The 18,278-nt window shown below is 34.4% G+C and overlaps 1 protein-coding gene across 2 annotated transcripts in view; it reads right to left on the bottom strand.

The window, feature by feature from the left end:
* Positions 1-18,278, bottom strand: part of Ada2a (Transcriptional adapter 2A) — a 184,524-nt gene that overhangs the window by 52,723 nt on the left and 113,523 nt on the right. For both annotated transcript variants that reach the window (XM_090401481.1, XM_090401480.1), the window contains exons 6-7: positions 16,607-16,807; positions 1,797-2,015 (exon numbers count right to left, since the gene is read on the bottom strand). In XM_090401481.1, the coding sequence (XP_090257607.1) occupies positions 1,797-2,015; positions 16,607-16,807 (420 nt within the window). The remainder of the gene's footprint in view (positions 1-1,796; positions 2,016-16,606; positions 16,808-18,278) is intronic.

Below are 18,278 nucleotides of genomic sequence, written 5' to 3'. Positions count from 1 at the left end.
CCCCACCACCACCACCACTGGGAACCAGATCAAAAGAACATGTCTAGCAGGTAGCACGAGTTCAGTTATTGCACGAGGCACTAAAGTGCCTCGTGCAATAACTGAATATTTTACAGGAAGAAAATCCTTTTTTGTTTTTCCATCTATCTGATTGATTAGCAGACATTCGAAACATATTATTCTGATATTGCATTTGTGGGATGACAATGTGTTTAAATATTAATTTTCCCTATTACCCAATATCACATAACTTCCTGATTTATAATAATGAGAAAATAATATGTATATTTTCTGATTTATAATTTGCTAATTTATAATAATCAAAACCTAGTTTCTGTGTTGAAAAATTAAATGTTATATGGAACAATTACTATGGAAAAATAACGAATTAAATAAAAACTGTACTTATATTTCATAACAGTTTTCGGTTGTGTGGTAGTGTTGCAGCAGGGGGAGAGGTGTAAAACTATCAAAGTCAAAATAAAGTTCAATTTTATTGTGAAAATATGAAATATCGGCATTTGATGCATGCCGATATACATATTTTGTATCAGGGAATATATGCAAAAGTATCACTTACTTTAAAGTATCGCAAACTAACAGAAAATATATACATATCAATTTAAATAATAACCATTTATTTCATTATGTAAAGACCAATTATAAAGGGAAAACAACAAAGTGAAAGTGCAAAGAACAGTAGATTATGATATTTTGAAAAAACTTAGTGATATATTTTTCCTGGAATTTAAAACTGCACAATAAAAAGAGAAAATAAAAATAATTTCTATATTTTAATCTCTCTAATATAACTAACAGTCAAGTTGCCCAGCATAAAACAAGGAACTGTGTTCCTTGTTATAGAGAACTGAGACTAAGCTTCTCCAGATAATCTGGTTAAGTGTTCTCTACAGTATGAAGGATTATTGCACATTCCAAAAGAGAGAACAGCCAAATTGTACTTCTTATCCATGTTCTTTCAACAGGTGTATTGAATCATATCCAGCTTTAGCTGGACGTATATATACATCCTGGCCGTTTGGAGGGTTAAGGGGTGCTTAAAGGTCAAAGCTGTATAACTGAGAGGAGACCTCCACAGAGCCTTTAAAGGAATGAGAAGAACCGACCAGGGCTTCTGACCTAATGTCCAATCCTCACCTTCTCGTGGTGCACCCTGTTGGGTATCTACCTGGATATTGAACGAACAAGGATGGACTGGCAGTTTGGGATTTAGCCGACCAAATTGTATTCTTATTGGCTTAAACCGAAATACAAAATGATGGTACAACATGACAGAATAAATGCATTCTACGTAATAAAAAAGCATGCATGTTGATAACTGGTAACCAAGGCATGATATTATTACTGTTTCATGGCAATTTGCAGACAATTCTAAGGTAATAATAGTAGCATGTTCTGGTTATTACCAATTATCAACATGCATTCTGTTTTGTAATATGGAATGTATTTACCTTGTATTTATAATTTCAGTCTCGTACATTTATCTAGTGTTTTAATGTTCATTCTATTGATTACAGAAGCTTTGCTCTCCAAACATATTTCAGCACTGTACTTAATAATCTTTAATATTAAACTGTTTTAGTTTTTATTTTAAATATATAGACAGAAATCATACACAAAGTAGAAAAAATATACATATGGATGAATATATGTATATTTTTTAACCAAGGCTATCTTGGTTAAAAAATATACAATATAAAGAATTTCAAATTATAAATATTTTAAATTATTCAAACTAAATATTCAAACAACAATGATTATATTGCAATACATACACAGCAATCCCTCCATAAATAAATCAAAGTCGTGAGGAGATACAAGCTGAGCAAACCGCACAATTTTGTCAGTGAATGTTCTACCAAGCTGATAATAAGGATTCCAACTTTCCAGAACCTGATGTTGATTTATAAGTCCATATTTCCTAATTATCCTTTTCCTTCTGTATCGTTCTCTAAGGCGAGACTGGTAGATTCTTACGACTCCAAGCTGAAGAGCTGTAATAAAACATTTTTCAAGATAACTGTGGCAATTTGAATACAAATGTAGACTTGGTGATCTGGGAGCAAACAAAAATCAAGCATTCTCTGATTTTATGGAAACTACATCAGCATGAAAACAATACAAAATCCAATTAATATATAATGTGATCTATAGTGATAGTAATTTTCACTTAGGAATAGCAAAAAATACAATTTTTTTTTTAAAAAAAGTTTAGTTATTATAAAAACAGTAATTTTTATTGAACTAAAAACAAACAATATTACATTTGTTATTATTATGTAGGTTTTATTCCATAATGGAATAATCATTATTTATAATGAAACTATGGTGGACTGGAATACTGTTTCATCATTTTACATATTAATGAATCATGAAAGCAGTCCAAAGTAACACATGCACACACTTATATTAATGTTCCTCCCACTTAGGGATTCTTAATTTGTATTTGAGTTCTTTATCATGCTTATACAGTACTATATTGACTGTGAATATATCATTAAATTTACTTTTATTTTAATTACATATCCATCTCACCTATGAAAATTTGGAAACCTACACCACGGATGGGCCAAGAAGTACTGCAGGTGCAGGCAACTTATAACACATTGTTCCATGTCTCTATCTTCTCTTCATCTCTACACATTTTTTCTTTTTATTTCAAATATGTCTCACCTATATTTTATTTTAAACACCACATTATTTTATAATTATGCCTTCTTTCATTTATATATAGCTTTTGTATTTAAGTAATCACCTATATTTTATTTTATACACTATGATTTAATATTATAACTTCTTTTATTTATACTTAGATTTTGGATTTAAGTAATATATCACAACTGTATTTTATTTAGACTCTATCATCATCCCTGTATGGTATACGAATCAAACATCAGCATAGTAAGACACAATGCAAATTACTCTGCTTACAGCTCTTTATGCACACATGGTCACTGTGTGTATGCACATGTGCACACACACAATAAGTATCTTATACTGTTACTTTTAAATGTCTTGTAAACTCTCCTAAAAGGAATCAAGTAAGTTGTTGGTCTTGAGCTATTAGATGATGTCTGGAATAGTCCTAGTCCTTATCCCACATGGCAGGAATATTTTAACTTTAAGTAACATCTGCAGTAGCAACCTTAACAGAGTGGTGCTTTCTTCATTGATACAATTGCTATAAGAATAAAACTTGGTATACATCTTGCATTACCTTCCAAAGCATTGACAACTTTATTGAAGTTCCAAGGAGAGCAAGAGAAGGATGCCTTGAAATCAGCCAATGTAAGTTACTTTTAGACTTTATTCTTTGTGATTTGTTAGTGTGTGAAAAGCAGAACTGCTTCATTAAAAGCCAGTGAGTTACTGCTAGTTAGCAAAAAGTGATCAAAGCATCCTTTTTGTAATTGGGGCAATACACTGTCTGTCTGTCTCTCTCTCTCTCTCTCTCTCTCTCTCTGTGTTGTGTGTGTGTGTGTGTGTGTAGAGGCAAGTAGAGCTGCATTTGAATGTGTTCCTTCTTACTGTGAAACATCATGCACACAATATGCACATATGCACAACATATTTATATTTATTTTAATTGTCAAAACTCATTTGATTTCATCTTCCAAACACATTTAGTGTGGATGGATAATACATGTACTGGCCACTGAATTAGAAATCTTTATGCAGTGTACGTAAACATCACTTATACACAAAATACTTGGTCACATATATCACAATGTGTTCTAATCAATAACTATTTAAGAATGCTGCTGGTCAGTAATCATCAATAGTGTTGATCACAATGGATAAAACAAGGGATCTTTCAGAATTCGATAAAGGGCTTATTATGGGTGCCCATCAGGCTGGAGCCACAATTTTGAAAACAGGAAAGCTGACTGGTTTCTCACAAGGTGAGATATCCTGGGTGCTTAATCAGTGGACAAATAATCCACATTGCTTATCTGTGGCATAACTGTGGTCCTATGGCAGTCTGTCAGGAACCATATTTGTCGGTCTGTACAAGTTTGAGAAGGCTTGTACAAACAAACAGAACTCCCTATGTGCAGCAATTGATCAAAGCATTTAATGAAGCCTGTTCACGATCCATATCTCACTGAACTATGTACAGGAAAATGAAGAGGATTGGTTTGGGCAGTTGCATGTCTATACTGAAACCAGTGATTTCTGCAAAATTAGTCTACGGTGGTATCAGAAATACCATGAATGAATGCTGAAAGACTGGAAAAAATTTATGCAGTCCAGTGAGTACAGTCATAGTACACCTTCTACCGTTGGTGGGCAGAGTTTGGCAGGAGCCCCATAAAGCGAGGAACATCCAGCTTGCCTTGTAAACATGACTTAAGGTTCTGGAGGCAGTGTCATGGTGTGGGACATGTTCTGTTGGTTATCGAATGGGCCTCCTGATATTGCTAGAAGATTGGATGTCCTCCAAGGAATATCTGAACATTGTTGCCAAACAATGTCCATCCTGCAATGTTGACTTTTTATCCAGCAGATGACAGTTTTCCCCTGGATGGCAATGCTACTGCCTATCATGCAAGAATTGTTCAAGTGGTTCAGCAAGCATGACAGTGACTTCCACCATCTTTCCTGGTCATCACAAAGTCTGGATCTGAACCCCATGGAGAACGTATAGGACAATTATATCACAATGGCAACAGCTTACGATGTTCAACAGTTCACAATGACAAAAAATTATTCAGATTTATTTTAAATTTCAAATTACAGTTTCACCTTACGACAAATAGTTGAGAAAGCATGGAATATAATAAAGATCTGTATTTAAGTTTTGTCAATCTGGAAAAGGCATATGACAAGGTGCCAAGAGAGAGAAGCTATTCAATACACTACAGTTATATGGTGTTAATGGGGCATTATATCAAGCAATTCTTAGTCTTTATTTGACTTGTAAATCAGCAGTTAGAATTGAAGGAAGTACAGGAAGATGGTTTAATGTTAAATCTGGTGTGAGACAAGGATGTACATTATCCCCCTCTGTTATTCATTTCCTATATGGACCACATTATGAAGGAAAGTGGTGTTAAACATGATATCAAAATTGGAGATGTTAATGTCAGCTCTTTGCTTTATGCAGACGATGTTATACTTCTAAATAAATCTGCTACAAGCTTGCAAGATTTCCTCACTAAATTGAATAACTGCTGTAATAGGTATGGTATGAAGGTCAGCAATAAAAAGACAAACACAATGAAAACAGGTAGAATCGTTGAAAATGTCAACTGTGTTGTGAACAGAGAACCTGTGGAACAAGTAAAACATTTCAGCTACTTAGGCACGATTTTTAGTGAAGATGGTAAATTAAATATGGAAATAGACAACAGAATCAACAAAGCTGGTATGGTAGGAAGTCAATTGAATAAATTCATATGGAATAAGAGAGAAATTAGTCGGAACACTAAATTAGATGTATACAAGACAGTGTTCAAACCAGGTTTAACTTATGGATCTGAGAGCTGGGTCAGAAGTAAAACACTTGACCAAAGACTAGAGACCGCAGATATGAGAGTCCTGAGAAAGATTAGGGGGCACGAACAGATGGCATCAATGGCAATATCATATTAAAAACGAGGATATTAGGAAAGAACTTGACATTGTCAGCATCCAGTAATGTGTTAGCAGAACTAATCTCAGGTGGTATGGTCACTTAAACAGAATGGACGAGGAAAGATTAGCAAAACAAGTGTTCTCTGCTAGGTTAGCAGGAAAACGACCCAGAGGAAGACCAAGAAATAGGTGGATTGATACGGTACAAAGTGCCTTAGACGATAGCAATATAAGATCTGATTTGGAGTCTTGACAAGTAACAGATTGATTTGGAGGAAAATTGTAAACAGGAAGTTATTAATGATGTAAATTTTTCATGTAGTACTATCATATCCTGTACATCCCTTGAGGGTACAAATCAGGAATTTGATGATGAAATTACAGTTTGGAGAAATACTGCTGGAGGAAATGCTACATAGAACAGAAAGTACTGGGGATGAATGAAGAAGAAAATAGGATCTGTCCTTTGGCTGGAACGCTCGTATTCCGTCATATCTAGTTTCAAAAGTCTGCATGATTACGGATAAGCATAAAACAAGAGGGAAGGATTTTTTTTTATGGAATCTTAATTTTCCGATAAGTATTGCATAGTCAGTTTTCTTATATCAGCTGATGTTAGAACCATTTACTCTGATATCAATTATATATTCAGGTCTAATATTTCTATTAGTTATTATATAGTCTATTGCAGATAAGTTTCTTCTCTATGATATTTATTCTCCAGGGTTTCTTGCAATTTTTTGTAAAATATATCTGTTTCTGGTTTCCCCTCTTCACAACTATAAACACTTATGAAATTTATTATATTCCCTTTATCTTTAATCATATATGAATGATTCTTTCTGATATGTAGTTACATTCTTTTATATTTAATAGATACTGTTTGCGTAGTATTATTGCTACTCCTGATTTTGCCCTTTTTTAACTTATTTACTCCAACTGTATGCTATTATATAAGTTTCAAGCATGGGTTATAGATCTTGATCATGAAATTTGGAATGTTTGAGTGCTGTCCAGTTAGTTATATTACAAGGCAGAAGGAGCACCTCATTTATGCATGGGGCTTGAAGTGGGTGAAATATCATTTATGTATATAAGAAAGAGGGCAAATGATCTAACTAGACAGAGCTCTGCAAATTAAATTTATTTCTTAACTTCTGCATTAACAAAAAAAAAAAAAAAATCCAAAGAGAGAACACCATTCACCATTATATGCAGTGAATGGATAGAAGGCAGACCATAAGATGGTAGTTTTTCTGAGCAGTACAGACTATCAAATGCCTTAGAAACATCATATGCAACAGCATACATCTCTCCAAACATTTCCTTGTCTATATCACCCACCTCTGGCATGTGTCTAGAGGGAATAATATAGGCAAAAAAAGATCCGCTGTGGATCTTGGTTTGTGGAATCCATACCATTGGTCACTAATTATTCACATCATGAACAACCTGATTGTTCATTACATTTACCACTTTAGGGGCACCAAGGTGAGAACAATAAGCTGATAGTTGAATGGCAGACATTTATCTTTTTTCTTGGAATGAACTGAACAGGTTTTCTTCCATGCTGTAGAGTGGATGCCAGTTGAGTAGGGTATAATAGCATGCACAGATGATAAAGGACAGGTGTTAGTTCAGGATCAGTTCTCTTAAGTACAGCTGAGGAATACCATAAAGACTAGAAGCTCTCGTGGTATTTAGGCTTTTCAAGATTCTTTAGATGTCCTTCTGGCAAAAGGCCACAGAGGACTTGCTGTGTAGTGTACTGTTCCTGGTATAGTTGGAGGCAACCTGCCTTAGTCAGTTATACAAGAGATGTAGGAGAAGAATGAGTAGGAAGTCGGTTTTGTCTTTAAGTGCAGTGTTACAATAGTGCCATCTAGGTTTGAGACAGAGTTGGAAGAAAGAAATGCACAGAAATTGTGCACAACAGTGTTTAGAGATCAAAGGCATGACTGCCACATGGGCAAGAGATGATTTTTCTGCATTTTACTTTGTTTTCAAAGTCAGACTTTCTGTAAATGATTATTTTACCATTATCATGGACTGTGGTGTAGGCTAATAATGAAATGAAATGTTATATACTTTCTTACTATATTATATATAGTAAGATATATAATATTATATACCTTGTTATATATTATAAATGTTATATATAATATAATATATTATATATAACAATGAAATTATATAGTATATAATTATATTATTGTATATACTATATAATTTCATTGTTATATACTTTTGGTCTACTTAAATAGAAGAATGATAAATTTCTGAGCTTTGCTGGCTGAAATAAATGCAGTTCTTAATATTTAAAACTATCAAACTTCACACATTTAGGGCTTTTCAATGCTATTGAAACATCACGGAAGTTATAAACTTAAGTTACTAGATTTTTAATAACAACTTCAAGATCTTATAAAATGACTTTATTGACATAATTATATTCTTTTTGTGGAGACAAAGAGAAACGAATTTTAGTTATAATGCTGAATTAAATGTACCAACATAATATTATTAAAAAAAAATCTCCATCTGCATTATATTATAACATTTTAAATGGGTGAGGAGAGGCATATGTTTAATTATATATCTTAAATTAATTTTTCCAAATTTATCTGATTTTAAATATATTAATTTTTTGAACCTAAATTAATTAATTATCAAGATATAATATGTGGCAGATCTAAATGATCATCATCAGATATTCTGTGGTAAGGAATTTGGAATGGAATGGGGAATGAAGGTCTTCATTTCAACATGGATTATTTCTGCAACTAAATCAGAACAGGCAGGTATTTGGATCTGGAAAAGGAAACAGCAGTAGAAATCCTGGATTATCAGACTGCGCAAAAGCACATGCTAACCTTGTGACAGAAGGAAATTGTGTGAAATGTCGTGTGTTTTAGCTGCAATTTGGAGTCTGGTCAAAAAACAGGAGGTCAGGTCTGGATGGTGATGCACATCATTTAAGTTGGTGTTTGTGTTGCAGATATGAAATTAACAAAGATTCTTTTTATATTGTTTTTTTTTTTTTTAAACACATCTGGAATTATTTTGAGAGCTTTTTTTTAACAACATAACACATATCTATTTGAGTTTTTTTTGTCATGGTGATGTCTCATAAGTGAAATAAAGAGCAGAGGGAGAGGATGTGAAGTGACAGGAGACATATTCAAACAGAAAGCATCCAATCACCATGCTATACAGTGACCTTAACAGTTCCACTTACATATTACACTACTCAAAGTACAACCTGGAAATAGATGAAAGATAAATTATGCACAGGCTGAATGGGAAGCCTTCTGACATGTTACTACCAGGTTTGGCTCAGTGTATTATGTGGCAGTTGGCCAATGAAATCACTTTATTGCTGTAGTCCCTAATAGAGGAGATTGAATCTCTATGGTTATGTTTGGCATGTCCTTGAAGGAGATCACTCATAATGTATGCCTGAAGGGAGGAGAACAGAAGCTACATCCTATGCTCCAGAGACCAATATCATTAGACACTTCAAGCCTCCAATAAGCAAGGTGGCCTTTCTCTAGATGATGAAGGTCCTCTACCAGGGTCTAGCTAACATTTTCTCCAATTAGAAAGATATCCAGCAGGATACTCATTGAGACCTCTAGAGAAGCTTTGGTAGAAACAGGCCACACTAGGATATGACATTAGTGACCAATGTCATAAATGATCAATTTAATCACTTTTCCAATGTTAAATATGAGTTTAATGTTCATTGAATCAACAAAACTGTGAATAACAGAAGTCTCTGATGCAATTTTAGATTCTGCTAATTTTAGTTGTGGTCTAATATTCAGGTTCAGATAATGTTACTTGCAGTTTTATTAAATTGCATGTAACAGGCACTAAAATGACCGATTTTCATACACTGCTGATGTTAGACAGGGTTTGATGCTCGGTAAAAGTGTAAATTATGAAATTAAAATAATTATTTCTCATATGTTGGCAGATATTACAAAATTCACAGTATTTCACCTCAATATCTGCACATTTTCAAAGATAGTAACTGAAAGTAACTATCATACTACACTTGAACAGATGGGGTATTAAGCACATTTACAGCAATGCTTTATCCTTCATCCTGTTGGCCACATGGCTAGTATTGCTGTTCCCAACTAACAGGCTGTAGCTCCAAATCCCACTGTGGCATTGATATTTATGAAAGTCTTTAGGTAACAGATGAATTTTGTTGCATAGTGTGAGAGACCACTACTCTGCTTAACATGTTCACTGTCGCTCATTGTTCCCAGGCCATTCAGAATGACCTTGCTACAGCAGCAACATATCCATACAATTCAAACACCCAGGCCAGACTGAGTTATGCAGCTTAGAAACACGAGAGTCTTACAGAGCTTAGAAGTGGCAATGGTACATACATAAATACAGGTTTGATGCTTTAAAGAGTCAGTGGCACTGAATATGTTAATAGATGCTTGAAATGGCTTGAGAAAGCCACATGTATTGGTCTTTAGAGTGAAATTCCCAGCTTACTTAATCTTTATTCTACCCACAGTACTAAATGTACATGTTATAAACATTTAATGGGCGGGACTGATAGAGACATCATATGTAGCAAAACTCTCAATGCAGCAAACAGGTAGTAGCCCTTCCCATAATGCACAGCATGTACATGTCCAAAAGATGTGTGTTTCACATTATAGAATACTAAAATAGTTAATGTGAAGTCATTAGCCTCTATATACTGTATATAAGTAGCCTAGTTGTGAAGATACTTCAAGAGAAAACTTTGTTTGCTTACACTTGGATAAAGAAATTAACAAGAATATAATTTCTTGGCAAGTTTACTTTAAATTAAACTTGCTATAAATATAAAAAAATAACAGAGTTGCTATAAAGAGAAAAAGTAAAACATTGTCTTAACAAGTTATATATAAAATATACCTGCTTTAAAGAGTTATGAAATAAAAAATGAAAATGTATATATTGTGATGAGATTTGAAAACACATCTTTTCCTTATTAATATAGCATAGTGTAAACAGCAGAAATCGTGATACAGTCCATAACAATATTACATTATACATGTGCAACAAGACCCATACAACAACCAATAATAATAAAAAATCAGATGAACATTAAATGCCAATCTGGCTGACCAAGTGGACACTGCAAGTACTCTTCAAACAACCAGCCATAGGTTTGAATTCCACTATAGGCAGTAATGTTTGTGAATGTCTTAGATGGTAGTCAATTTTGTTGCCTGGTGTAAGATGACCACCTCATTTATTGGGTCTAAAGTGGCTTGGAAAAAAAAATTGCCATATTTGATTTCTAGAGAAAGTTTCCAGATAATCTAATTCTTAGGTCCATTAGGTTTAAATCCTTGTTTGTTTGTGGGGGAAGTGAGTCCGATTTAAAACAAAAGTGAAGAATACATTTAAAATACTGATATAAATTTATGTGTGCTTATGGTATATCACAAAGGTTTATATACAGTATGCACTGTAATTAGCATTGCATGATTGTAACCGATAACAGTTACAAACAGTATGGACTCAACGTAAAGAGTGAGAAGTTTCATTTGAAATCATTCAAAATAAAGTAATATTGTAAAATATGCTGGTGTTTTTACTTTCTTGTCACCTGTGGGTGCTTAAGGGTCAAAGCTGTATAACTGAGAGGAGACCTCCACATAGCCTTTAAAGGAATGCGGAGAACCGACCAGGGTTTCTGACCTAATGTCCAATCCTCACCTTCTCGTGGTGCACCCTGTTGGGTATCTACTTTGATACTGAACGAACGAGGATGGGCTGGCAATTTGGGATTTAGCCGACCAAATTGTATTCTTATTGGTTAAACCAAAATAAAAAATGATGGTACAACATGACAAAATTTCATGCCGGCTGGGGCGTCGCCCGGTTAAACAAGGCCCCCGTTGTGTTCGCCAGGGAACCAGGGCGAACAGCGAAAAGTCAGCTACTGGAACAAATCTGAAAACAAACCCCAACTCAACATCACCAGAGTTAAAGATCGGTACTATCAACGTAAGAAGCCTGAATGGCAAAGAAATGGAGCTAGCTGAGGAATTAGATAAGTACCAGATCGACATAATAGGGGTGACTGAAACAAAAAAGACCAAAACTGGTGAGATCTTTCTGAGCAATAAATACAAAATGTTATATTCAGGCAATAACAATCAAGGAAAAGAAGGAGTAGCCATAGTATTCAACACAAAATACGAGGCTAATCTTCTTGAATGGCAGTCAGTCTCAAGTAGAGTAATGTGGGCAAATATGAGAATGGGGAACTGGACAATGAGACTTATTTGTGCCTATGGTCCCACAGAAGGTTCTACTAAGGTAGAAGTGGAGGAATTTTTTGAGGCTTTAGAAAAAGCAACTGACACAATGAAAAAGGAAAAGTTGGTCCTTGTTGGGGATCTAAATAGTAGAGTAGGAAATGATTGTGAGACATACAAAAATATTTTGGGAAAATTTGGAGAAAAGAGCAAAGCTAATAATAATGGCAAATATCTGTTGGATTTCTGCTCAGGACATGGACTGGTTATTACTAACACCATGTTCCAACATAAAAATGTGCACAAATTCACATGGAGAGAAGAGGCTAGGAATAAGAAAAGTCTCATTGACTATGTTATTGTTGATAGTGATGTTTTCTCCCTGGTGCAGGACACCAGAGTGTACAGAGAATTTGAAATTGGAAGTGATCACTATTTAGTCTTGAGCAGGATAAAATTGAATTTCATATTGAAAAGAATAACATGTAAGAAAGTTTTAAAGCGAATAAAAGTTGAGCAGCTCTCAGATGTAAACTGTAGACTAAAATACAGAAATATTATTGAAAAGAAAATGAAAGAGTTTGAGAACAGGAATCAAACCTTGGAGATTCAGTGGCAAACTCTGAAGGAAACATTGATTCATTCTGCCAGAGAGGCATGTGGTGAGGTTGTGTGCAAAGATAAAAAAATCAGAACTCCCTGGTGGACACAGGAAGTTAAAGAGGCAGTGAAGGAAAAGAAGAAAGCATATCAAAAGTTCCTGGCAAATAAGTCAGCTTTTACTCTTACAGAATACAGAGACAAATGTAAGAAAGCTAAACAGTGTGTAAAACTAGCTAAACAAAAGTCATGGGAGGACTTTGGCAAGAATATAGAAAATAAATATCAAGAAGGTGGCAAAATATTCTGGAGGTTGTTGAAGAAGCTTAGGAATGGAGGAAAGAGTGCTGTAAAAGGAATTAGAGATGATAAAGGTGAAATGAAAACAGGAGAAAAAGATATCCTTGAAGTATGGAGTAATTACTTTGAAAAACTGCTAAATGAAACAAGCAGTGATGACAGCACAGTGATAAAAAACACTGACCAGGCATGCAGTCAGGAATATATATCCATACTTGAAGTAGAAAAAGCCATCAAAGGCTTGAAATGTGGAAAGGCAGCAGGAGTAGATGATATTCGACCAGAAATGCTGAAGTATGGTGGTATAAGAGTCTTACAGTGGCTGCACTGCATAGTTCAGAAAGCCTGGACAGAGGGACGAATTCCCGATGATTGGAGTAGAGCTCTCATAGTACCCATATATAAAAAGGGAAATAAAACTGAATGTGAGAATTACAGAGGTATTTCCCTACTGAGTGTTCCTGGCAAGATCTATGCAAGTATACTTGAGAAACGGTTGAGAAGAATTGTGGAAGAAAAGCTTGGTGAAGAACAAGCTGGATTCAGGCCAAATAGAGGCTGTCAGGATCAGATCTTCACTTTACGACAAATAGTCGAGAAAGCATGGGAATATAACAAAGATCTGTATTTAAGTTTTGTCGATTTGGAAAAGACAAATGACAAGGTGCCAAGAGAGAAGCTATTCAATACGCTGCAGTTATATGGTGTCAATGGGGCATTATATCAAGCAATACTTAGTCTTTATTTGAGTTGTGAGTCAGCAGTTAGAACTGAAGGAAGTACAGGAAGATGGTTTAATGTTAAATCTGGTGTGAGACAAGGATGTACATTATCCCCTCTGTTATTCATTATCTATATGGATCACATTATGACGGAATGTGGTATTAAACCTGATATCAAAATTGGAGATGTTAATGTCAGCTCTTTGCTTTATGCGGATGATGTTATACTTCTAAATAAATCCACTACAAGTCTGCAAGATTCTCTGACTAAATTGAATAACTGTTGTAATAGATATGGTATGAAGGTCAGCAATAAAAAGACAAAGACAATGAAAATAGGCAGAATCATTGAAAATGTCAACTGTGTTGTGAATGGAGAACCTGTGGAACAAGTAAAACATTTCAGCTACTTAGGCACAATTTTTACTGAAGATGGTAAACTAAATATAGAAATAGACAACAGAATCAGCAAAGCTGGTATCGTGGGAAGTCAATTGAATAAATTCATATGGAATAAGAAAGAAATTAGTCGGAACACTAAATTAGCTGTATACAAGACTGTGTTCAAACCAATTTTAACTTATGGATCTGAGAGCTGGGTCAGAAGTAAAACACTTGACCAAAGACTAGAGACCGCAGATATGAGAGTCCTGAGAAAGATTAGAGGTGTGAACAGATGGCATCAATGGCAATATCATATTAAAAATGAGGATATTAGGAAAGAACTTGACATTGTCAGAATCCAGGAATGCGTTAGCAGAGCTAATCTCAGATGGTATGGTCACCTAAATAGAATGGGAGAGGAAAGATTAGCAAAACAAGTGTTCTCTGCCAGGTTGGCAGGAAAACGACCCAGAGGAAGACCAAGATATAGGTGGATTGATACGGTACAAAGTGCCTTAGACGATAGAAATATAAGATCTGATAATGTTGGAGTCTTGACAAGTAACAGACTGATTTGGAGGAAAATTGTAGATAGGAAGTTAGTAATGATGTAATTTTTTCATGTAGTACTGTCATATCCTGTACACCCCTTGAGGGTACATGGCAGGAATTTGATGATGATGATGATGATGTCACCTGTGCCATTATAAAATCTATATTACAGCTATTGTAAAACTGTTACTTTTCGATCTTTTACTTATATCTTTTTCTTGCTACTCTATCTACCCTTATCCTTAAGTTCTACCTTCAGTATTTTCTTCTTATGCCAAAGATCTCTAGAAATGTATTATTTATTTTTTGACTGCACCACTAAAGTTCTTCTAATGGCAGAAGAAGATATTCATATCCCCAGTAGATTCTAATTAATCAGTTATATATCCTTTCTTGGCAAAGGTTTGCAGTCATGGCTTCAAATGCGTTCTGTATCTTAGCTACCTTCTTAAATTAAATTTTATGGATCAGTGCATTGCAAAAAATAATTCAGACAACACTTTTGTATAATAATAAACAAATATATTTAATGACTAATTGAATAATTGTTCACAATACATAAAATCAGGGAAGGTTGCCCTCAAGAAATCTCAGTTTCAGTCATGCAATCAATTATAATATTCAAGGCATCCTCTCATAATAGCTCACTTAATTCTTAACAATCAAATTTTATGTCACAAACAACAAGTAATAACTTTTACATACAATTACCATATTCCAGTTTCAATTATGCACCTAATATAACTCTCAAAGTAATCTCTCATAACCGTTTAATTAAATATAAATAATCACATCAGCAGAATTCTTAACTTCGAACTTAATCAATCATACGACATAAATAACAGGTAAACACATTAACACAGAATTATCATGAATACATATAGTTATCAATTCAATCTCTTAGCTCAAACTACCTTTCGGGAAATTAACTGCACTCAGTTTCACATTCGTTTACAGTTACACACATCCACTAGCATTATTCACACATAAATTATCATTGCCTTATTCTAAATATCTTATCACTTCATTAGGGGATTCTCTTACAGCACAAAAATTAAACGAATAGACAGACTCACTTGGGTTTCTTCTTGACTTGTGAATACTTTCCTTCTCTGCTTGATTCGGCGTTTCAAGTTTCCCTCTCCGTTCCGTGTTTTGGAATTCTTCCTTCGGAGTCACAGAACACCAACATCGTGTCAACTGGCGGGATACAAGGAGATATTTTACAGCGTCCTGAACGGGCTGGTGAAGAACTATGGTAGTCTGGGGCATCCATGGCCTCGATAGAGCGACAGAGCTTTAGGACCAACTTGACTAGGTTTCTCCTTATTTTGATTGACTTCGGATATCTTCGACTGTGAACCGGAGCGGCTCTCGGTAGACGGACCTCCTAACGACCTGACTAACGACCCCTCTCGATCTCGAACTCACGTGGTCACGATTGCCCAAGATGAAAAAAGTCTCGTCTCTTAAGATCCATGCCTTATATCCACCTGTACCCCTGAACCTTGGGTTAAGTTTTTGGAACCCCTTATGTTCCTGCACACTTGCATGTAGTTACGAGAACCCTGGACAACATTTCGTGACTCGTGATTCTTGAATTTTCGCCGACTTCCTTATTTCCCTCTTCACGTCCTTAATCCGATTTTGTGGCCCTCGGAACTTCCTTTTGATTTATGCCACCCCTTTCTGTACTGACCTTGAAGGTCACCTGAGATTGAACTGGTAAACAACTATCAAAGAATCTACCGATTTCAAGGCGTTGCCTTTGGCTTCAACAATTCTACTTCTTTTGCTTAAACAATGAGCGAGTTAATTCCCTTTGGGCTTATCATACTCTTTATACAATATTTTAACATAACAAAAATATAAATATTTGTAGAAGGTTTTTATTTTTAGGATATGTTCCTTCTGTAAAAAATCGATGTATTAGAAAAATTACAATTTGTGCAACATCAAATTTTTACAATATATCGGTAGTGCTTACAAATTACATTACAAAACAGAAAACCATAATAAATATGATAAACATATCTGAACAGCATAAAAATTTTAAATAAAAATATATAATCAAAAGCTCAAAACTATCCTAGTTTCTCAAAAGTATAAATACACACAATATTTTATATATTTTATGAAAAGACATTATGATGAATACATTACCTTTTCTCAAATTACCATCTTCATTTGGATCATCATTATTATTATCATCATCATCATCATCACCATCAAAATCCAAATGTTTCAAATCTAATTCAGCAAAGTTATCATACTCAATGTTGAAATCTCCCCTGGCAGGCATGTAGCCAGCCATTTCATGATACATATAGGAGTCTAAAACAGGTCGAGGAGGATCCTTTGCACCTAAAATAATATACAGAGTTAAGGGTGGGAGAGATTACCTATACATTATTTCAAAGTTCATTACAATAATCAGTAGAGTTAATCACATTTCTTAAAGATTTTTATAACTGATGAATAACCAAGGAAAATCTTAGTGACTGCTTTTCCTAAAAAGAGAATATTTAAATTCTGATCATGGCAACATCTAATACCAGCATCAGACCGAATGAAATCAGATACACTGCCACGAATATATTTCTTTGCTTTTTTATATTTCAAAAGATGTTTTTGAGTAAATGGGTTACAGCAATTAGATGGTATATGCACAGTAATGTCACCCTCTTTGAATGCATTACTTGGTGTTTTCTCATGTGCACATAATTTCCAACAAGCTGAGATATTAATAAGCATAATTTTCATTTACAAAAGATTATAAACTATATTAAAATAACTTTCATGGTTTACACATGTAACAAAAATAATTAGAATTTATTCAAAAACTCCAATATATTTCATCCAATGTTACATTTACATCATCAGGGAGATAGACCATTAACTACATTCAAAAGATGAATCAAAATAATGAGTTATAAATCATACGTATATTAGCTCATGTCTTAGTCACAGCTGAAGTATATATTATATTATTCGAGTTCAAAGGAACAATTGTAGTAAGTTGCATAGATAAAAATTATTTAAAATAATTATTAATAAAAAAACAACTTATGAACAATTAATAGTGATCACTTCCTAAAACTTGGATATTAGCATACAATCTGATCAGTTCAGGTTCACACAATTTTGTCATCATCATCAAATTCCTGATATATACCCTTAAGGGGGTGTACAGGATATGATAGTACTACATGAAAAATTTACATCATTACTAATTTCCTATCTACAATTTTTCTCCAAATCAGTCTGTTACCTGTCACGACTCCAACATTATCAGATCTTATATTTCTATCTTCTAAGGTGCTTTTTACTGTATCAATCCACCTATATCTTGGTCTTCCTCTGGGTCTTTTTCCTGCCAACCTGGCAGAGAACACTTGTTTTGCTAATCTTTCCTCTCCCATTCTGTTTAAGTATATGCCATTAATGCCATGCCACCTGAGATTAGCTCTGCTAACGCATTCCTGGATGCTGACAGGGGCAAGTTCTTTCTTAATATCCTTGTTTTTAATATGATGTTGCATTGATGCCCTAATCTTTCTCAGGACTCTCATATCTGCAGTCTCTTTTATAGCTTTCCACATTCTTCAAGGAAAAGATGATTGAATTTGAACTTGCTGGAATGAAGAAGTTTTGTCAGGTTCCAAAGAACTGCCTAGTGTCAATAGCATAAGAAGCAAGGCCACACTTGTATTCCAAAAATGTAATATAGTCTTGATGTTCTTCAATTCTAATAAATGCAGAATGGCTAGTCTGTCTACTTGATAGACACCAGGTAAGGAAAGAGGTGGTGATGTATCTTTGTTGATAGTAGGAA

This window comes from Typopeltis vanoorti, chromosome 12 (assembly GCF_054136105.1).
Source record: "Typopeltis vanoorti isolate ZY-2024b chromosome 12, IOZ_Tvanoo_1.0, whole genome shotgun sequence".
Classification (NCBI taxonomy): Eukaryota; Metazoa; Arthropoda; class Arachnida; order Uropygi; family Thelyphonidae; genus Typopeltis; species Typopeltis vanoorti.
This window is presented reverse-complemented; position numbering and strand designations above follow the sequence as displayed.